We start from the raw sequence: 20,726 nt of genomic DNA on the forward strand, positions 1-20,726 counted from the left end.
AAGAATCTCAGGACCATGACAGCAAATAAAACGTGGCTCACCTGAAATGCAAAGAAGTCCTCCGCTGGTGCGTTCATGATGTTACAGATCTGAAAGCCGAGAAAGCGAACAGCGGAGCCGTGGTTAGAGCTGACGGCCGGACACCCGGGGGCGCCGCGCCCTGTGTCTAGAAACACCATGTCCTCGCCTGGGGCATGCACAGTCTTTTCACAGGGTGGACACAGCGGAGATGGCGTTGAATTATTAACTGACAATACTGGAGAGGAAAACACCTGATACTCAGAAACATTGCTTCCCACTGTTTGCTCCATGCCTGGATTAATCCCTGGCCCTGAAAATGTCACAGTGAATGGCTGTTACGGTTTCCCGTTTTGTTGTCCCCCCGCGTTGACGATTTGGGCCATGTCCCTGTTTTTAAGATTCATATAAATGATGCTACTCTAAACACTGTTGACTCAATGACACTTGGGTTCTGGTTTGTATTAGCAGCAAGGAGTTTTTCCAGGGCTGTAAACCCCAGTGTAGAATAAGAAATGGAAAGTGTCGTAGGTCTGGCTCCATATTGCTAGGTTCTTGTGGAAACAGGGCCAGTTTTCCCCTCGAATGCCGGGGATCACGTGGCACTGCTGTGATGGCCCTGAGGTCAGCCACTGGGACCGCTGCGCACCACAGCTCAGGGTGTGCACTGCAAGAGGCCTCTGGCCGATGGGCCGCTGGTGCTGCCGTCCAGTGCGTGCTCCTCCTACAGAGCCATGCCCTGCCGAATTTCCCCAGCTGTCACCATGCTTGAGTCTCTCCAATTCTTGAAAATGAAATCCTCCCTCCACGCAACACAGTCCCTGAAATAACCATCCGGGCAGGCATCCCCCACTTCGTTTCTCTCACGTTCTCTGCCTTGTCATTTGCCGTTCACCCCGCCGTGGTCCACATGCCAGCTTCAGCCTCCACCTTGACACTGAATGTGTCTGGATACGAGTGTGGGTGTCCCCCCAGAGGCCCAGGTGTTAAAGGTTACCTCTCCAGGGTGAGGCTGTTGGAAGGCGGTGGAACCCTTGGGAGCTCAGGCCTAGTAGGCGGTCCTTGGAGGGTGGTTCTCACAAGAGGGTCACTTGTCAAAGCTGAGTGAGGCCTAGTCTGTCTGTCGTCTGTCTGCTTCCTAGCTCTCCAAAGGAGCCTTCCTTTGCCAAGCCCCACCCTCACCATCAGCCACATCATCAGTGGCCAAACCACCAGGGCCAACCAATCTTGGACTTGAATCTCTGAAACTGTCGGCTAAATAAAGCTGCTGCTTTCTGTAGCATTGGTTCCCTCGGGTGTTTTGTAGGAGTGACAAAGTCCACGGGAATGTTCAGAGCTTGTCTCCCCAGATCCGTTGGCTGCACCTGGTCTCCCTCCTCACTGAGCCTTGGTTTCCATTTCACTGCCCTCTCCCAGGCCTCCAAACTTGACCCGTGAACCCCCCTTCTGCTTCTCCTTCACTCACTCATCTTTCTCTACCCGCTCTATAAGGACCGACATCACCCTGACCCACTGCCCCTTGCACACGCTCCTGTACCCACTCGCACGGTTCCAAGTACCATCCTGTCCTGACAGCTTCCACATCTCAGGCTCCACCCTCTCCCTCCCCCACAGCACTAGAATCATCTCTTCATCTGCCTGCCAGACATCTCACCTTGCCCGCATCTCACCTTGTCTGAACCTGACCAGGTGGTGGCACTGGCCAGCCAGCCTGGGAGCCTGCCGTGAGCTTTGACCTCTCTCTTCCTCACTCTGTTTATCATCACTCACAAGGCCTTGCCACTTTTATTTTCTCCATGTTAGATCCGATCTGTTATCTTCTGTCTGTCGTATCTCCAGTCAGTATTAAATGAGTATATTTATGTAGTGCCTGGCTCATTGTAAGTACCCAGTGCCTGTGAGCAGTAATGATTGTGTTCTTATTCTTATTTGTTATTTATTTGAAAGGCAGAGAAAGACACAGAAGGACAGAGAGAGAGAATGAATGAATGAATGAATGAATATGTGTGCACTCCCATCTGCCGCTTCACTCTGCAAGTGCAGCAGCTGGGACTGAGCCAGGGCTTGAAGCCAGGATCCAGGAGCTCAATCCAGGTCTCCCACATGGGTGGCAGGACCCCAATGACCTGAGCTGTCACCACCGCCAGGGTGCGCAGTAGTTGGAAGCTGGAGTTAGGAGCCAAGTATCGAATACTCCAGTGTGGAAGATGGTTGTCTATTTTTTATTTTTAATTTTTTGACAGGCAGAGTGGACAGTGAGAGAGAGAGAGAGACAGAGAGAAAGGTCTTCCTTTGCCCTTGGTTCACCCTCCAATGGCCGCCGCTGCGGCCGGCGCATCGCGTTGATCCGATGGCAGGAGCCAGGTGCTTCTCCTGGTCTCCCATAGGGCGCAGGGCCCAAGGACTTTGGCCATCCTCCACTGCACTCCTGGGCCATAGCAGAGAGCTAGCCTGGAAGAGGGGCAACCGGGACAGAATCCGGCACCCCGACCGGGACTAGAACCCGGTGTGCCGGCGCCGCAAGGTGGAGGATTAGCCTAGTGAGCCGCAGCGCCAGCCCTAGAGTTACCTTTCTAAAACAAAATTTGAGCACACCCATATCCTGCCTGTCACCTGTAGACTGAAGTCCCACCCCCTTGAGAAAGCTTGCAAGGCCTCCTATGATCTGGCCCATTCCTCCCTCTCAGGCCCACTCCTGCTATTTTCCTGTCTGAGATCCCGCGATCCCACAGCACCAACCTGCACATGGCGTGCTGCACAAACTTTTATGCCCATGTTGTTCGCTCATCTTCCAGGTGCTCTTTGCTCCCTATGGAATCCCCTGACCTGCCCCCACCTGCCTGAGACCTGTTTATTTTAAAATTCAACCCAGGGGTCAGCATTGTGGTGCAGTGAGTTAAGCTGCTGCCTGCAGCGCTGGCATTCTACATGGGCACTGTGCATGCTGTTTCAAGTCCTGACTGATCCACTTCGGATCCAGCTCCCTGCTAATGCACCTGCGAGGCCAGTGGAAGATGGCCTGGGTGTTTGGGTCCCTGCACCCATGTGGGAAATCCAGAATAAGCTCCTGGCTTTGGCCTGGCCCACCCCTGGTCATAAAGGCCATCTGGGGAATGAACCAGCAGATGGAAGATCTCTCTCTCTCTTTCTCTCTCCCCCTTACCCCTTCCCTCTCTCCCTCTTTTTTTCTCTCCCTCTCTCCCTCTCCCTATCTTTCTCTCTCCCCCCACCATATCTCTTTCTCCCCCCACCATATCTCTCTCTTTGTATCTCTATAACTCTATGTTTCAAACAAATGAAAAAAAAATGTCATCTAAGACCAACACACTCCAGGAAATAAAGGCTAGCTCGGATGCCCTTGACTTTGTATTCCTGAACATACCTTGTATTTCTCTATCGTGACCTCATCACATTGTGGTGCACCTGTTAGTAAAGACACCTCTTCCACTGATTCCGAGCCTCAGAACAGAGACTGTTCCGGCGTCACCTCCCTTTGCCTCCCCAGAGTGGAGTCTGGTGGCTGACGTGTAGAACATGTTCAGTACATTAGAACCCTGCACTATGGACAGCTTTGTATCATGTGTGCCTGGGGGAGGGTGCGACATGGGGGAGACAACCTTGCTCTTGGTCTATATAGGAGATGCTGTCACTGCGTGGGACGTGACAGGGGTGGAGGGGTTGAGACGTCCTCTCTGAGGAGTCCTGCAGAGCAGCCAGTCATAGTTTGTCCCTGACACACACACGTAAGCGTCTTGAGTTGGCAACGAACCTGGGCGCCTTTCTATCTAAGCGCTATTTCTGTGTGTATTTAATATTTCCTCAAGCATCATTTCGCCGTCCATTGCTTTGGCCAACTGTCAAATGAGCTGAAATACAAGACAATCGGGCTCATAGAGACCAGCATTTCCCGGTGTTTTCCCACTGACCTGAAATCCTTCCACCCTTCCCCCCGACTCAGAGCTTCCCCCCTTCCAGGTTGTTCTACTTACCAGGCCATTTTGGGCCACATAAGTGGGGAGACCGCTTACTAAAGCCCAGTGGTCTGGAGGGGGGTTCCTGCAAAGGCCAGAGAGAGGAGGTGACTTTGAAGGCAAGGACTGCTGGGCCAGGACCCTGGGTGTGCATCTGCCCTCCCCCTGCTCTCTGGGGGCCCCAGCGCCCGCTTGCACTCACTGCACCTGACCAAACCCAGAGACGTTTCAATGTCTGCATTTAAGAAAAGGGTGATGAGTAGACCATCGTCCTCATTGCCTGGGGAGTCTGCAGAGAGAGCATTTTCATTCCATGGGTTGTCATTGGCTGCAGGGCACAAACAGATGCAGCCACTTCCCCCAGGATGCGGGCAGCTCTGTGTGGGAAGCTCAGCTGCGGTGAACTCCCACTATGCACCAGGTGGGAAAAGTGCTACTCATAGTTATGTACCCTCAGCACAATATACAGCTTTTGGTGTTACCATCGTGTACTGCACAGCACTTTGGTGAACAGCAGCCAGCATGTAGGCTGATGGTTCTATAGGATTACACCACCAAGTGACCTTGTCGCCCCCTTAATTTGTGAAGTACACTCTATGACATTGGCACAATGACAAAACCACCTTACAATGTGTTCCTCTTGTCAGCACCGGGTGACTGATCACTTTTTGCTTGTTTATTGCAAGGAAAAATACACATGCAGAAACGTGCATTAGAGCCTTCATTGATCCTTAGAAAGTGAATATCTGTGAAACCATGTACATACCAAGAACAGCCATGTCAGCACCTTCCCTCCCAATCACAACCTTTGCATTTACCTTAATGCAAAGGTAACCGTTAGTCTAATAGGAGAATTATGGGGTCATCATTGTACATAAAATCCACTGGTGTCTGAAGCATAATTCATCAGCACATGAGAATATCATCCATTCATAAACCTGGTACACCTCTGTGTTTATTTGTATTTCCTTTAACTTCTGTCAATAGTATTTTATAGTGTCTCTGTAAAATTCTTGTCCATGTTTAGTTACATTTATTCTTTGGTATTTGATAAGTTTGATGCTATTATAAAGGGTATCTTTTTAAAAATTCATATTTTGTAGCTTTGCTGCCAGTATGGTGAAGTTCAACTGATTATTTTATATAATAATTTTTTAAGATTTATTTATTTATTTGAAAGGCAGAGATACAGAGATAGAAGGAGAGAGAGAAAGAGAGAGAGAAAGATCTTACATCCATTGATTCACTCCCCAAATGGGTGCAACAGGAGCCAGGAGCTTCTTCCAGGTCTCCCACGAGGGTGACAGTGGCCTAGGCACTTGGGCCATCTTCCACTGCTTTTCCAGGTCCGTAGGCAGGGAGCCTGATCGGAAGTGGAGCAGCTGGGACTTGAACCAGCACCCATATGGGAAGCCAGTACTGCAGGTGGAGGCTTAACCTTCTATGCCACATTGCTGACCCTCTGTGTATTAATGTTTTATCAGGTTCCTTGTTAAACTTTTTTTTCTTCTCATATTTTTTCTATAGATTTAAAAACTCGTATACAATTATATCACCTGCAAGTGATAGTGGTTTTGTCTTTTCCTCTCCACTCTATACCTTTTCTTTCTTTTTTTGCCTTCCGACCCTGGTCGGCTCTTCCAGGACAAGGCTGATGGAAGGGGTGTTTGCCATTTTGTCTTGTTTCTGATCTCAGTGAGAAAGCATTGGACCTCCGACTATGAAATATGTCATTTGTTGTACAGAATTCTCTCCGGAAGTTAACGAGTCCTGTCTCTCTTCCTGGGCACATCATAATGGTGGACTTTTCTATGCAACACCAAATGTGCCTTCCTGGAATAAACCTTCCTGGCTAATAATGTGCAGTCCCGTCGATTTCGTGAGTCATTATTTGTCAGAAGTTCATCTTGGATGATACTTGCACCTGTGTCCACAGGTGAGCTGGGTCTGAATCGTCCCCTGTGTTGGGCCTTGTTTATGCTAGACGCTGCTATTTAGTATGTAATAGCCGCTGCTTTTTCTACTCTCATATAATCACTCTTTATTTCTTCCTTAAAATTTTTAAAAGATGTATTTATTTACAGAGTTAGAGAGAGAGAGAGAATCAATCCATCTCTCATCCACTGGTTCACTGCCCAGATGGCCACAAAAGCCAGGGCTGGGCCAGGCCAGAGCCAGGTGCTTCATCCTGGTCTCCCACATGGGTGGCAGAGGCCCAAGCACTTGGGCCTTGTTCCTCTGCCTTGCAAGCACAAAATTAGCAGGGGGCGGGATCAGAATTGGAGCAATGCGGATTGAGCCAGCACCCTTATGGGATGTCGGCATTGCCAGCAGCAGCTTAACCTGCTCCATCACAGCACCAGCCCCCAGTTTCTTCCTCAAATATTAGCAGGATTCACACTTACGGGATTTGGGCTAGAATGCCGTTGTAGGAAAATTCTATTTTATTTGATTGTTATAAGACTATTTTGATCTTGTATTTCTTCTTGCTTTGTGTTTTGTAGGTTCTGTTTTTGTGGAAAGGTGCTCATTTCATCTAGATTGTACAATGATGGATATAGTATCTCTCACCTTGTCAAGGCTGCGTCACTTTCATCACGCAGCCCCTTCTATGATTTGAGTTCCCTCCATTTTTTCTTGCTTGTTCTTCCCAGAAGTTGGCTGAATTTATTAATCCTTTTGAACAATCAACTTTTGGCATTTGTTTATCACTGATTGTTTTCTATTTCACTAATTCCTAGGTTTATCTTTATACTTCCATTTTTACTTTTGAAGATTTATTTATTTGTTTTTTAAAGAGTGACAGAAGGAGACACAGAGAGAGAGAAAGAGAAAAAGGTTTATTCCATCTGCTGGTTCACTCCCCAAATGCCCACAACACTTAGAAGCCAAGCTGAAGCCAGAAGCCAAGAACACCACCCAGGTCCCCCATGTGGGTGTCAGAGACCCAAATACCTGAGCCATCACCCACTGCCTCGCAGGTGCATTAGCAGGAAGCTGGCTCAGAAGGGCCGAGTAGCCAGGACTCTCAGCAGAACTTGAGCTATGGGATGCGGGCACTCCATGCATGGCTTAAGCTGCTACAGCACGGTGCCTGCCCCGTAAGCACCTTCCTAGGCTTTCTTTGCCTTTCTGTGTCTGCTTGCTTGTTTCTGATGTCTGGAGTTGACTACTTTCTGTCTTCCTCTCCCAGTCTACTCTCCAGCCTGCTCCTCCCCCAAGGCCAATGTGCACAGTTTGAATCAACTGGGCTCCTGGCCCTGCAGCTTCCAACTGGGTTTGGCCAATGGAAAGAGCCGGCCAGACACTAGAGGGAGGTGGAACGGTGACACCAGGTTCCTCTCATACCGGGGTCCCCTGGCTATGGTCCTCTCTTGAATGCCAGGGTTCTCCTAGGGTGGCTGCTCTCTGGGACTCTTCTCCCCTCGCGTTCTGGAAGTCGCCCTCTCAGGCCAAGGGTGGTCACAGCTCGGCGGCTACCAGCACGTTCATTCTCTCGTGGTTCTTTCCACCCTCACCTCTCTATTTCCCCTCGTTGTGCCCACACCCTGATGCAATGATCTGTCTGTGAGTGCCACCTGTGTCCTGTTGGAACCCTGGCTGATCGCAGTGGGTGAGAGCCTGCTCCCTTTCCAGCCTGTTCTTTCCTGAGAGGTGTACGGAAGGCTGTGAGCGTCACGCAGGCGCGACTTCTCTGTCACCTCGGTTTTGATAGGCAGTGTTTTCGTGACTCTGCAGCTCAGAGTGTTTTCTGTGAAGTGGTTCTTTTACTCATGGGTTGTTTGGTAGTGCATCCTCCTCCACTTTTTTCCAAAGAATACTGTCCTAATTTTCAAGCATATGAGGCCTTTCTGGTGAGTTTTGTTGTTGTTTCTGGCTTCTCCCATTGTCTTATTGTGACCAGAGGACATTGTGTGTATGAATTCAAGCTTATAAAATGTCTTAGGCTTGCTCTGTGACCTCGTGTATGCCCGATTCTTGTAAATGTTGCAGATGCCTTTGAAGAATGACGTGCTCTAGAGTGTGGGGGCTGGGCAGCAGTGGTGCATTTACCATTTGTTCTTCTGTAACCTATTTGTCTTCATGTTTCTTCTGTCAGTTAGTGAGCGTGGGTTTGTATTGCTGTCAGTTTTTGCTTCCTACTTCCTGAGTGCATACAGATTTAGGACGGTGACATCTTCCTGTAACACCAAGGTGGAGTGACCTCTTTATCAGTAAGACGCCACTGTCTTTCTCACTCCTAATCCTCTTTGACATAATGTCTATTTTTACTTCAGATTAATATAGTTCTAATGGTTTCATTTTGATTGGCATTTTCACAGTGGACCTTTTTACAGCCTTTTACTTGACCTCTCTGTGGCCTTATCTCAGAGAAGTGATCTGTAAGCAGAATGTATGGTATTTCACTGTATCTTGGAAGTAATCACTTTCAATGAACCATTTTTTGTGTGACTGAGGAAGATACAATGGTATCAGTTAATCTGTAATGCAAGGCTGTCAAAATCACTTTCAATTTTTACTTTATTTGTGTCAACAGCACTCTTGCAGCATTTAGATAAGATTTTTATTATATTTCACCTTTTCCTCTTTTTGTGCTGTTCTAGACAGCTTTTTGGTTCAATGTTGCAACATTGCACAATCTCTTTAAGTGACTTCATGTTGCAGTTAAATTCTATGTGGTTAGCAGTCAGCGATGGTTGCTCAACATTAACTCAACTGAGGTTACATCATAGATGGTTATAACTAAGTTCATGGTTAGCCAGGCGATGACAACTACATGATGACTGCTGTGTGGCTGATAGCTGTTGTACATGTCATGGATTCTCTTTCTGAAGTATCAAAAACTAGAAAGGCATACATCAGACTCAATGAAATGAGATAGAATTCTTTCTTCTCCAACCGGGTGATCTTTGTCATTTAACTGGAACATCTAGTTAATTTATATTTAAAGAAACTATTGATGTATTTAGACTAGAACATATTAATGAATGTGTACCTTCTATCCCCATCTGCTCTGGGTTGTTTCTTTTGCCTTTTTTTTTTTTTTTTTTTTTTTTTGACAGGCAGAGTTAGTGAGAGAGAGAGACAGAGAGAAAGGTCTTCCTTTCATTGGTTCACCTCTCAAATGGCCGCTGCGGCCAGGAACCAGCTGCCTCCTCCTGGTCTCCCATGCGGGTGCAGGGCCCAAGCACCTGGGCCATCCTCCACTGCCCTCCAGGGCCACAACAGAGAGCTGGACTGGAAGAGGGGCAACTGGGACTAGAACCCAGTGCCCATATGGGATGTCGGCGCTGCAGGCGGAGGATTAACCAAGTGAGCCACGGCGCCAGCCCCTCTGGATTGTTTCTTACATCTTTAAAATTTACTTTTTTTATTTGAAAGGCCATGGGGGTGGGGGAGATCTCCTATAAATTGCTTTACTTCCCAGATGCCCCCAACAGCTGGGCTAATCCAGGCTAAAATCAGGAGTCTGGAACCCAATCCAGGTTTCCACATGGTTGGCAAGGACCCAACTACTTGAGCCATAACCTATTATGTCCCAGAGTGCTCATTAACAGGAAGTTGGAATCAAAAGCTGGGCCAGGGACCAGCGTTGTGGTGTAACAGATTTAGCCACGGCCTGCCATGCTGGAATCCTTATGGGCACAAATTCAAATCTTAGCTGCTCTACTTCTGATCCAGCTGCCCGCTAATGCGCCTGGGAAAGCAACAGAAGATGGCCCAAGTGTTTGGGCCCTTGTATCCAAAGAGGTAGACCTGGATGAAGCTTCTGGCTCCTGGCTACAGCCTGGCCCAGCCCCAGCCATTGTGGCTTCTGGGGGAATGAACCAGCAGGTCAATTTCTTTCTCTATCTCTCCCCAACCCTCCCCCATCTCTCTCTCTCTCTCTCTCTCTCTCTCTCTCTCTCTCTCTAACTCTGCCTTTCAAACAAATAAAATAAATCTTAAAAAAAAAAAAAAAAGCGCCAGGACCTGAACCCAGGCCCCACAAGGTGGGATATGCAGATCCCAAGTGGCATCCTCCCGGCTGCCCCGAACGCCTGCCCCTGCTCTGTGTTCTTTCTAAACTTTTGTTTGTTTTCCTTCAGCCCGAGGAATCATCTATTTGCAATTTATTTCCCCCTCTGTTAGTGTGGCTGATACAGACTGTGACAGCCTTTAGGGATGTTTGCAGATACTCTGGCTGCCCTTCCTGCTGGGTGCATGTCAGGTTGCACCCTTCAACTACTTGAAGCAACGCATGGCCAGGTGAATGGCTTTGGACAGTGAGATTTGAGAAGTGATGCGTGTCACATCCAGATGGACCATTTGTAAAAGCCAATGTGTGTTTTGCCATGTTCTCTCTCCTCTCTGGCAAAGTTAGTCAATCTTGCAGGGTTCAAAACGATGGCTGCTTTATCAAGGCATCCCTATCAGTAGATGTTACACCAAAGAGCAGTTATAGAAAGGAAGATAAAGGGGTCAGAACCCACTGATAGGACAGCCACCAGTTTTTGATTCCTGCCTGATTACAATCCATACATTCTACCCCCTCCATACCCACCAACTGGCAATCCCCATTTAGTGAGATGGAAAAATAAATATTGGTTGTTCATACTACTGACGCTTCGTGATCTTGTTAGCATAGCACAGCACAGCCTAAGCCTATCCTGGCATTAGAAACAGCGTGGCCATAACAGAAGATGCGAACTAGGCGACAGAAGTTAAGGACTGGGTGGAAGGCAGAGTGGTGAGTGTTGTCCAAGGCTAGTAGGATGCGGTATTCGATCTGACATTGGGGAAAACTGTGACCGCGATCAATCACACGGCGGATCATGGGCTTAAACAAATTTACAGTCCTAGGGACAGGATTGGAAGAGAGAATGGTTGAAGAGTATGCATTTGTGAGAGAAATAAAAGAGAGATGAACCTAGAAAAGAACCAAAGACTCTGTCCTTACACAAGCAGGAATGTAAAGGAATAAAGAGCACCTGGAAACCAAGCAACCTGGGACAACTCTTCATCCTCAACCAGTAAAAGGGAAACCTGAGCACTTGGTCTCCGAGTGCCAGAGGATTCTGACAGTTGGGTCTGTGGTCACCTGTCACGTCCACTGAGTGAGGATTAAGGCTGAAGCACACAGTCACCCCTCCCGCTGGAGGAAGGATGTCCGGGAACACCCTGGGTGTGTGTTCCTCCCCCAGAGCTGGGCTGCAGCCTCCAGGAGTGCACAGCTAAGAGGAGAGAAAGCCAGGGCTCACGACAGAGCCGTGGTGTGGCTCTTGCTGCATGGAGAAGATTCCAAGACACCAGAAGGCAGTAAAGCTTTTGCAAATAGCCCGGTAACCAAACAGGACATGTGCAAGTGTGTACTAAGATGGTTGGCCACTGGTCAAATCTCCCCTGGTCCTTGAGTCCTGGCTACCTGCAGACAAGCTCAGAATTCTTCCTTCTTCCCTTGGTCATCCTCCATCATAGAAAAAGGACACTGAGAATAAGCTGTCCCCAGGGGCTGAGTCACTGTCTTTGCCAGCTTCCTGTTTGTCTGCTCTGTAGACCCCAGAGGTAGAAAAACTCTGACTTGATCCCATAGTCTCAGTGAGGCCTAGGCAGGCCACCTTATTAACACAGGCCATGGGGCTGGAACTCGGAGCACCTGCCTCATACCCAGCATCTGAGTCCCTGCCTCTTGGTGCCTCCTTGCCCCGGTGTGTGCCTCTCCCATTCAACTTTGCTCCCACGATGCTCCCCCTGCCATTCACCAAGGATGGGGACCAAGGGTGGTGTCCCCTGTGTCAGGACTGGTCAGTGCTGGAATTGGAATGGTGTTTTTTGGGTGTGATAACATGCCTGGAATTTTACATATTTTGAGGTGAAACTTACGGGATCACTTTGATGTCTTCTTTGCCATGCAAGATATAGTCAATGACCTTGTAGAAATTAATTTCCTGTCAAAAGAGAAAAATGCTACATTAGGAATGACAGAATGGCAACAAAGCTGTGGCCCTGAAACAGGCCTCCTTCTTGACACTGTCTTCTGCCCTGTGGCTTCAGGAAGCACCGAGTAGACCATCAGCCCCTTCTAGGGGTAGCCTGGCTGCCCCCTGGTGCTCCCTGTCCTCAGCTCACTCCTCGGACTCCGTGTGCCCCTCCTTGGCACTGCTGGCACCCACCAGGCAGGCGGCTATAGGAGCTGGGACTAGGAAAAGCGATGGCAAAGGCTTCAAGGGGATCTGGAGTTGAGCACAAGGAGAGAGAGAGAGCAGCTGCTGCTGGGGTCTGTGGTGAGAGTGAGGCTCCCACCCAGTTAGCATCGGAGTCGACCCAGCCAGCCCTGCGCAGGACACACCTGCATGGCCATAGTTTCCCTCTCTCTCTCTCTCTCTCTCTCTCTCTCTCTCTCTCTCTCTCTCTGCCTTTTAAATAAATAAAGTCAGAGAGAGAGAGAAAATACATCTATCTTCCATCCTCTGATTCAATCCTCAAATGGCCAGAACAGCCTGGGCTGGATCAGGCTGAAGCTAGGAGCCTGGGACTCCATCTAGGTCTCCTATGTGGATGCAGGGGCCCAAACATTTGGGCCATATGCTGCTGCTTTCCCAAACCATTATCAGGGAATTGGATCAGAAGTGGAATAGCCGGGACACAAACCGGCACCCATACGGATGCCAGAATTGCAGGCAGTAGCTTAAACCACCATGCCATGGTGCCAACCACTAATGGTCCTCTTTCTCCTTCATGCCTATCATTAAGCTCTTCCAGACTCACCTTCCCAATCTCACTTCATCCCTCCAAGCCAGCTTTCCATCTTTCCTGGCCTCTCTGCACCGCTAAAACTCCCGTTCTCTCCAGTGGATCTAATTGCATTGCTCTCCAGCATGTGGGTGCGTGTTGGCAGGTGGCTGCTATCCTGAGTTCTCTGGGGAAAACTCTGTTACCTGATTTGGTCCTCTGTACTCACAGATATGCTGGGCAGGATAACAACTATTTTACAGGGGCTGGTGCTGTGGCATAGCAGGTAAAGCCGCCGCCTGCGGTGCCCACATTTCATATGGGCACCGGTTGGAGACCTGGCTGCTCCACTTCTGTTCCAGCTCTCTGCTATGGCCTGGGAAAGCAGTAGAAGATGGCCCAAGTCCTTGGGCCCCTGCACCCACATGGGGGACCTAGAAGAAGCTCCTGGTTCCTGGCTTTGGATTGGTGCAACTCCAGCTGTTACGGCCATCTGGGGAGTGAACCAGCGGATAGAGAATCTCTCTCTCTCTGCCTCTCCTCTCTCTGCCTCTCCTCTCTCTGTATAACTGTGACTATTAAATAAAATAAATAAATCTTAAAAAAAAAACAACTATTTTACAAATGAGAAAGCTGAGAAGCAGAAAGAGGGAAGGACTCACAGCAAGATAGAGCGCTTAGACCAGAACCTAGGCCCTTGGCTCCCAGATGAGGGCTCTGCTTGCTTTGTTGTGCAAGGTTCATAGTTTCCAATAGCGTTACAGTCTCTGCAGCACCGTCACCTAGAACAGGGCCACTCGAAGTGTGCTCCTTGAACGGGTGACAGTCCGCAAAGCACCTGTTACCACATCGTGATGGGTTAAACACAGAATGTGGGAATCATCAGCTAGAAACTTGTGCAACAAGTTAACTGGATTAGGTCAGGTGTGGTCAATTTAATTTAGAAAGAACCTAAATTTAAATAAATTTTAAATGCAAGTTTTTTTCTACAAATGTATTTTTAGCATGTTCTGAAAAGTGTTCATCTAAAACTGGCTTGGCCGCCTTTTTTTTTTTTTTTTTTTTTTTTTTTGACAGGCAGAGAGAAAGGTCTTCCTTCTGTTGGTTCACCCCTCAAATGGCCACTATGGCCAGCACACTGCGCCAATCCGAAGCCAGGAGCCAGGTGCTTCCTCCTGGTCTCCCATGCGGGTGCAGGGCCCAAGCACTTGGGCCATCCTCCACTGCCTTCCCGGGCCACAGCAGAGAGCTGGACTCGAAGAGGAGCAACCAGGACTAGAACCCGGGGTGCCAGCGCCACAGGTGGAGGATTAGCCAAGTGAGCCACGGTGGTGGCGGCTTGGCCGCTTTTTAAAACGCAAACAAAAACCCAAAGTCTTCCTTCCCTGCAGGTATGTTGAGAAGTACTGCCCAGATACCTGGGCCCCACCCCAAGCCTCCTGACTCAGAAGCTCCACAAAGAGGAATTCCTGACAGTCAGGGATCCAGGGAGTGTGTAGGGATCAAGGGATTGTGACCTTCTGCAGACTCAGGGAGAGGCTCTGCGCCTCGCAGCCCGATTGCCGGCAGCTCCAGGGGCCAAACTTTTCCAGGAGGTGAGCTCTGGCTGAATAAAGAGCAGAAGCTAGAACTGCACCCCGGTGGCAGGCTGCCCTGGGTAGCCAGCAGCCTAGAACAGGAAACATCCAAGCGTTAGGCTACATGGACGAGAGGCAGCTAAGACTAGCCCCAGAGGGAAAAGACAAGCTCTGGGTTTAGTTACCCTGGCAGTAGAATGAGATCGTGTGTGTCTATGTGTCCACAGACAAAGCCAGGAACCTGATCATGTAAAGCTGCCCTAACGGAAGCAGTGGGCACAGAGATCCTCCAGCTCCCTTGGTCATTGCTTTTCCTGTTCTCTGTCTCTCCCATTAGCCCCTGGTCAAGGAAGCTACTGTAGCCCTCTAGGGCTCTAAGGCCACTGGGCGAGTGGGAGGGGAGTGGAATAGCCAAAGTTTCTTCGAGTTATGGCTCCAGTTTGCAGTGAAATAATTATCAATATGTCTCAAAGATTCTGATGCATGTCATCTTTGGCCCAGTCCTTCTGCTTATGGGAACAGACCCTGCAGATGCAGTCCCAGATGTGACTGCCCCATGTGGAGGTCTCAGCTGGACTGCTTTAAAACACCTGGAGACAGCTGAATGTCTCATGAACAGGGCAGTTCCACAAATTGAGCACAGATGCTCCTTGACTTACAATGAGATTACATCCTGATAAAGCCATGGGAAATGGGAGAGAATGTCAATGCACAGTGCACTTAAGACACCCAACTCACCAAACATCTCAGCTCCACAACATCGCACACCATGGAGCATCAGTCATTTCTCCTTACGACTGAGGGACAATGGGCCACATGGGCTTGCTCTGCCACCACCCAGCATTGCCAGACAGACAGAGTGGCACAGATTATCTTTTACTCCGGGAAAAGATCAAAATTCAAAGTACAATTTCTACTGCGTGCAGACGGCTTGTGCATCATTGCACAATGGAAAAATCATTATTCAACCATCCCAAATTAAGTCATAAATCAGGGACTATCTATACCTGAATGTGGTGGATACTTTGCATGTTGCCAGCATGAGACAGCTGGGTCCACGCTGATGGGAAAGGTGCCAAGACATACAGTGAGGTGAGAATAGAAAGCACCATCCCCATGTTTGTGGATGGTGGAACGTGTAAGCAGTGTATGGGGTACTTTACCAAGTATGTGGCGGGCATGAGTTGAGCCTATCATTTAAGACGCTGGTTAAGACACCCACTTTCCACCGGCACCATGGCTCACTAGGTTAATTCTCTACCTGCAGCACTGGCACCCCGGGTTCTAGTCCCTGTTGGGGCGCCAATTCTGTCCCGATTGCTCCTCTTCCAGTCCAGCTCTCTGCTGTGGCCCGGGAAGGTAGTGGAGGATGGCCCAAGTGCTTGGGCCCTGCACCCCATGGGAGACCAGGAGGAAGAACCTGGCTCCTGGCTTCGGATTGGCGCGGTGCGCCGGCCTGTAGCAGCCATTTGGTGGGCAAACCAATGGAAGGAAGATCTTTGTCTCTCTCTCTCTCACTGTCTAACTCTGCCTGTCAAAAAAAAAAAAAAAAAAAGACACCCACTTCCCACATAGGCATGTGCTGGTTTGGTTCTCTCTAGCTGCTGGTGGCTCCAGCATTCCCAGCAATGCAGAGTCTGGAGGTAGTGGTGATGGCTCAAATCCTTGAGCTCCTGCCACTCACTTGGGAGAGACCTGCATTGAGTTCACAGCTCTCAATTTCTGCCATCCTCGGCCCTGGCTGCTGCAGGCATTTGGGGAATGAAGTAGTGGACAGGAGCTCTCTCCGTCTATCTCTGTCTCTTTGCCTTTCAATAAATACTAAGTAGATGTCTCATGGAAAAATAGAAAGGAAAGTACTGGTGCAAAAACAATTGTGAAATCCATGCATAGTTTTTTTACATGTTATGAATTTTTCACATACTCTGAAAAAAAAAAAGTCTTGCATGGAAATAAACTCATAGTTTTAATTCCATTTTTCAGTGACCTTTTTGAAGTGCACTCATACTTCTTGAATACCTGTATAAGCATAGACATTCCTGGAAAGATAGCCAGATAGCCGAGGCGGGGTCAGGAGAGGCGTGGCTTCCTGCCCTGGGGAGCTTGTCAGTGTGCTTGGGTATCACTTTTTCCAAAAATTTAAGAAAACTTTCTCAAAGTCATTTTGAATACTGACATTATGCTCTGGGAGCAGTTCTACAAAGCAAAGGTGGCTGCATTATCTGCTGGGACTTTGGCATAGCTTTTTCCACTGGGAGGGGCAGACAAGGCATTCCCGGACCTCTCCGACCATTTTTTTTTTTTTTTTTTGTCTTTGCCTCCTGGCTAGCTGTCCTGTGCTGCGGCTCAGTGCACACCCAGGCAAGCCCAAGGCTCCCTGGGCCTGGCAGGCTGCCCTAGCCAGGAGGTGTCACAGGATTCCTTAGAAAGGATCAAAATGGACATTTTGTGAAGCCTGTAAGAGACTCAATTTGCTTCCACAAAATACAACAAAAAGATCACTGTGCTTTAGGTAAATGGGTTTCTTTCCACACGCTGTTGCTCAGCCAAACAGCCTGCAAGGCTGTGTTCATGTGTGCACTCCACAGCCCCTGGGAAGTCAAACCTGAGCCATCAAGAGTACCTTTGTTACCTTCCCTGGAGCTGCTAACACTGGAACACAGGGAGCTTTGAGGGAGCCACCACTGTGCTCAGAGCCACAGCTTGGTGCGTGGAAACTTACCAGATTTAAACATTAAGCTATTTTTCATTTTTCCATGAAGCCTAATCATCCTGTGTAACTTTTTAAAAATCGAACCACACACACACAGACTTTTATTTTTAAAAGGAGAGGGAGGCAGACATAGCTGCTCTCAGGGAGTTTTAGACCTAAGAGCTGGGGAGGGTTGCTGGCTGGAATCCAGACAAAAGCTGTATTTCTGTGGTGAACACGGCAGATGCACTGTGCCAGTCCTGTTAGGAGGCGAGAGGGCACACTGAAAGGCGTGACTGCAAGGACAGAGAGAGAGGCAGCCCGTGTTCGAATTTGTGCAAAGGACTTGACCTTTCTGAATCTCAGGGTTCTCAACTGTCTAAAGGGGACAGTGAGGACATCTCCTGCGTACACTGCTGAGAAGAGAAAATTACATGATCCAGGTGAGGTCCCTGGCAGACGGTGAGGCCCCAGCCCCAGCTGGCCAGCTGTGACGGCATCGCAGGGTGCCTGCTGTGGGGCAGCGCGGGGTTCCCTTTAGCCACCGCACACCTGCTCAGTAAGCTTGATCACCCCAGCCTAGCACCTGAGGAAGGCGAGGCCACACAGCTAACCGGTGCAGCGGGGCTCAGAGCTCAGACTGTCTCCCTCCAAGCCCACACTCCTTCCAGATCTACTTCTGGCCAATCATGTCACACTCTGGGGCCCTGCTCAGCTCTGTGCATCTGTCCCCATGGCCATGTGCCACACCTGAGTTGAGAGATGGGTTCACTGACAATATCCATGGATGGGAAAATCAAAGACCCAGCTCACTCCACAGGTGAGCAGCCAACCAGAATCAAAGCGCTTTTCTTCCAGGCAGTACCCTTCTCTCCCACAGCTGAGTGCCTCGGGCTTCAGCAAGCCCTAAGCTCTTGCTACCAGAGATAAGCAGGGATTCAGGGAAAGAAGAGCAGTATTCTATTTTATTTTTAATGATCTTATTTCTGTTCACTCTTGACGATGTATAGCAATTAAACTATTTTTGCTTCTGTGGATGCAAGTTATAAAGTTATTTTTCAGGCTGGTCTTGTGGTACAGTGAGTTAAACCCCTGCCTGTAAGCGAGCACCGTTCGAGTCCCTGCTTTCCCACTTCCCTTCTGATGGCCTGGGAAAGCAGCAGAGGATGGCCCACGTGCTTGGGCCCCTGCACCCACGTGGGAGACCTGGGTGGAGTTCTAGGCTCCTGGCTTCAGGCTGGCCCAGCATGGACTGTTGCAGCCATTTTGAGAGTGAACCAGCAGATAGAAGGTTGGTCAGTCTCTCTGTCTCTGTTTCTGTCTCTTTCTCTCAGTCGCTCCCTTTTTCTCTGTGAGTCTGCCTTTCAAATAAACAAGTCTGTTTGAAAAGTCTTTTTTAAAATATAAAAGCAACCAAGTTCACAACAAAGTAAAAGTAAAAACTGGGATTCCGTTAAAAACGAGTCCCCAGGGGCATCCAGCCTGGTTGCAGGCTGCTGCACTGACGTCCTGATCAGCCAGAGCGCAGGGTCAGCGCGTTGTGTTCGCATTCTCTTCTCGCTGTCCAGTGCTCACAGATTCAGTGCTGGAGCTGTTTCAGTTGCTAGGCAGGGCTCTGTTTGATCCTCCATGGCTTTGTTCCCTGGATTGCATGCTGGAGGGTAAGGCATGTTTGACCTCTCCCACGTGGACAACCTGATGGACTTCAAGGTCAAAAAAAATCTATCATCTCCTCTTTGGTGTTCCATTCTCTGGACATCTCCTTGTGACCACAGGATACCTCCAATTTCACCAAACCCCTCCACAAACTGGGCTTCTTCCTGTGACTCATCTGTGATGATTTCCAACGTGGCTACAAATGTTTTACTCTTGTTGGCAAACCATCGCCACAATGGCATGTTCTCAATCAGCTCGTCTTCCTGTCCTGTCTCTTTGTGAGATGAAATTTACACTTCTCTTGTTCTGTGGTTAGGTAATTGCCTGCTCTGCCGTACCTTGGCATTGAAGAACTTATCACATGATATCCATTATTTTTCTTCGACTAATAGTCTCTACTGATCCCATTTCCAAAGCTTTCAGTGGACCTTCAACTCCCAAACAGCACTTGCGGGGTGTGACGGATTTCATCAAAATATCACCTTATCAATGTCTTATCTTGAAGGAGTTTCACCTTGGAAGGAATTTCAGTAGATAACACAATAGCTCGGTTGACTCCATTTTCACCACTGTATGATATCTCAACTGATCTTAAAGCTTTTGATTGCAACCTTTGATCAACATAGCAGACTAACGTTGTTTAGCTTTCAAGTTAGCTGATCCTGCTAAAATGAGGCCAGCCACATTGACTTTGTCACCAGAAATGAACAGCTACACAGCAGTCTCTGATGCATTCTGAACATATTGTGTCACTCTCCTACTCCTAAATGGGCAAAACACAAGACAGCCCGACCTCTTCTGTGTTTCTTTGGCAGACCTACTGGGAATTTGTATAGGACTTCTGTTCCCCAGAGTATACCAGAAAATACACCAGTACCCCTACTCCAGTGACACAGACTGGCTGTTACCTAAAAGCAGTGCTGGCAGCAGGCGTGTGGTGCAGTGGTCAGGGTATCACCTGGCACGCCTGCATTCTGTATCAGAGTGCCTGGGTTTAAGTCCCAGTCCTGCTCCTTATTTGAAATTCTTGGCAATGCACACTTTGGGAAACAGTAGATACTTGGGTCTCTAACACCCATAGGGAAGATCTGATTGAATTCCTGGCTCCTGGCTTTGCCCTGGCTCAGCCCTGGCTACTGTGGTCATTTGGAGAGTGAACCAGCAGATGGGAGATCTCTGCTTTTATTAAAAATAAATATTTTTTTGAGTCAGAGTTATACAGAGAGAGGAAGAGAGAGAAGAGAAGAGAAGAAGAGAGAGATCATTCTTCCATCTGCTGGTTCGCTCCCCAAATGGCTGCAATGGCCGGGGCTAGGCCAAGCCAAAGCCAGGAGTCAGGAGCTTCTTCCAGATCTCCTATGTGAGTACAGGGGCCCAAGCACTTGAGCAATCCAGGATGCTTTTCCTGAGATATTAACAGAGAGCTGGATTGGAAGTGGAGCAGCTGGGACTTGAACCAGTGCTCATATGGGATGCTGGTGCTTCAGGCATTAACTTAACCCTCTGTGCCCCAACGCTGGACTTGGTCTCCCTTTCTCTCTCTCCCTCTCTCTCTCCCCCGTAAAAAAAAAAAAAAAAAAAAAAAAAAAAAAAAAAAAAAAAAAAAAAAAAAAAGTGATATAACAGTCTCAGTGCCGGTGTTGCGACACAAAGACTCTGGCGTACGTGTTGGTTTAAGAGGTCCAAAGTCAATGTTGACTTTGTTTTCCTTTCCTCCTTCTGTTACAATTGTTTCACAGCAAACAGTCAGACCTTCCAGAGTGCCTTGTTATCACGTTGGAGTCTTTGTTGCCAGTGGCTTCCGGGACTGAAACGTGGCTTACTTGGAGTTGACCTTCAGCGCAGCTCCAAACTCACTTGCTGACGTTTTTGCCCCTTGTGAAATCTGGTCTTTGGGAGGAATGCTCAGTGACGTGCTGGTGCCCTTGCCAGGGGCCACTTCCATGCTCTTAGGCACTTCTGGGTCTTCCAGGCACCCCCCTTCCTGTCGGCTGCACTGAGGTTGGCCACCGAGTCCTCCCCTCCTCCCCATTAAGGGCCCGGTTCTGGGGGCAGCAGCCACTCCTCCCTAGTGGCAGCTTCTGTTGCCAGTTCTGGTTC

General features: G+C 48.8%; 1 protein-coding gene and 1 pseudogene across 1 annotated transcript in view; both read right to left on the reverse strand.

The window, feature by feature from the left end:
- The window catches only part of PDE6A (phosphodiesterase 6A), a 66,369-nt gene that overhangs the window by 26,748 nt on the left and 18,895 nt on the right, over window positions 1-20,726 (reverse strand). The window contains exons 7-9 of the mRNA XM_089336074.1: window positions 11,853-11,917; window positions 4,008-4,074; window positions 42-89 (exon numbers count right to left, since the gene is read on the reverse strand). Of these exons, the coding sequence (XP_089192200.1) occupies window positions 42-89; window positions 4,008-4,074; window positions 11,853-11,917 (180 nt within the window). The remainder of the gene's footprint in view (window positions 1-41; window positions 90-4,007; window positions 4,075-11,852; window positions 11,918-20,726) is intronic.
- On the reverse strand, window positions 18,542-20,571 carry LOC103347980 (eukaryotic peptide chain release factor subunit 1 pseudogene; annotated as a pseudogene).

The sequence above is a fragment of the Oryctolagus cuniculus genome, chromosome 6 (genome assembly GCF_051225735.1).
Source record: "Oryctolagus cuniculus isolate XC-2025 breed Fujian yellow rabbit chromosome 6, ASM5122573v1, whole genome shotgun sequence".
Taxonomy (NCBI): Eukaryota; Metazoa; Chordata; class Mammalia; order Lagomorpha; family Leporidae; genus Oryctolagus; species Oryctolagus cuniculus.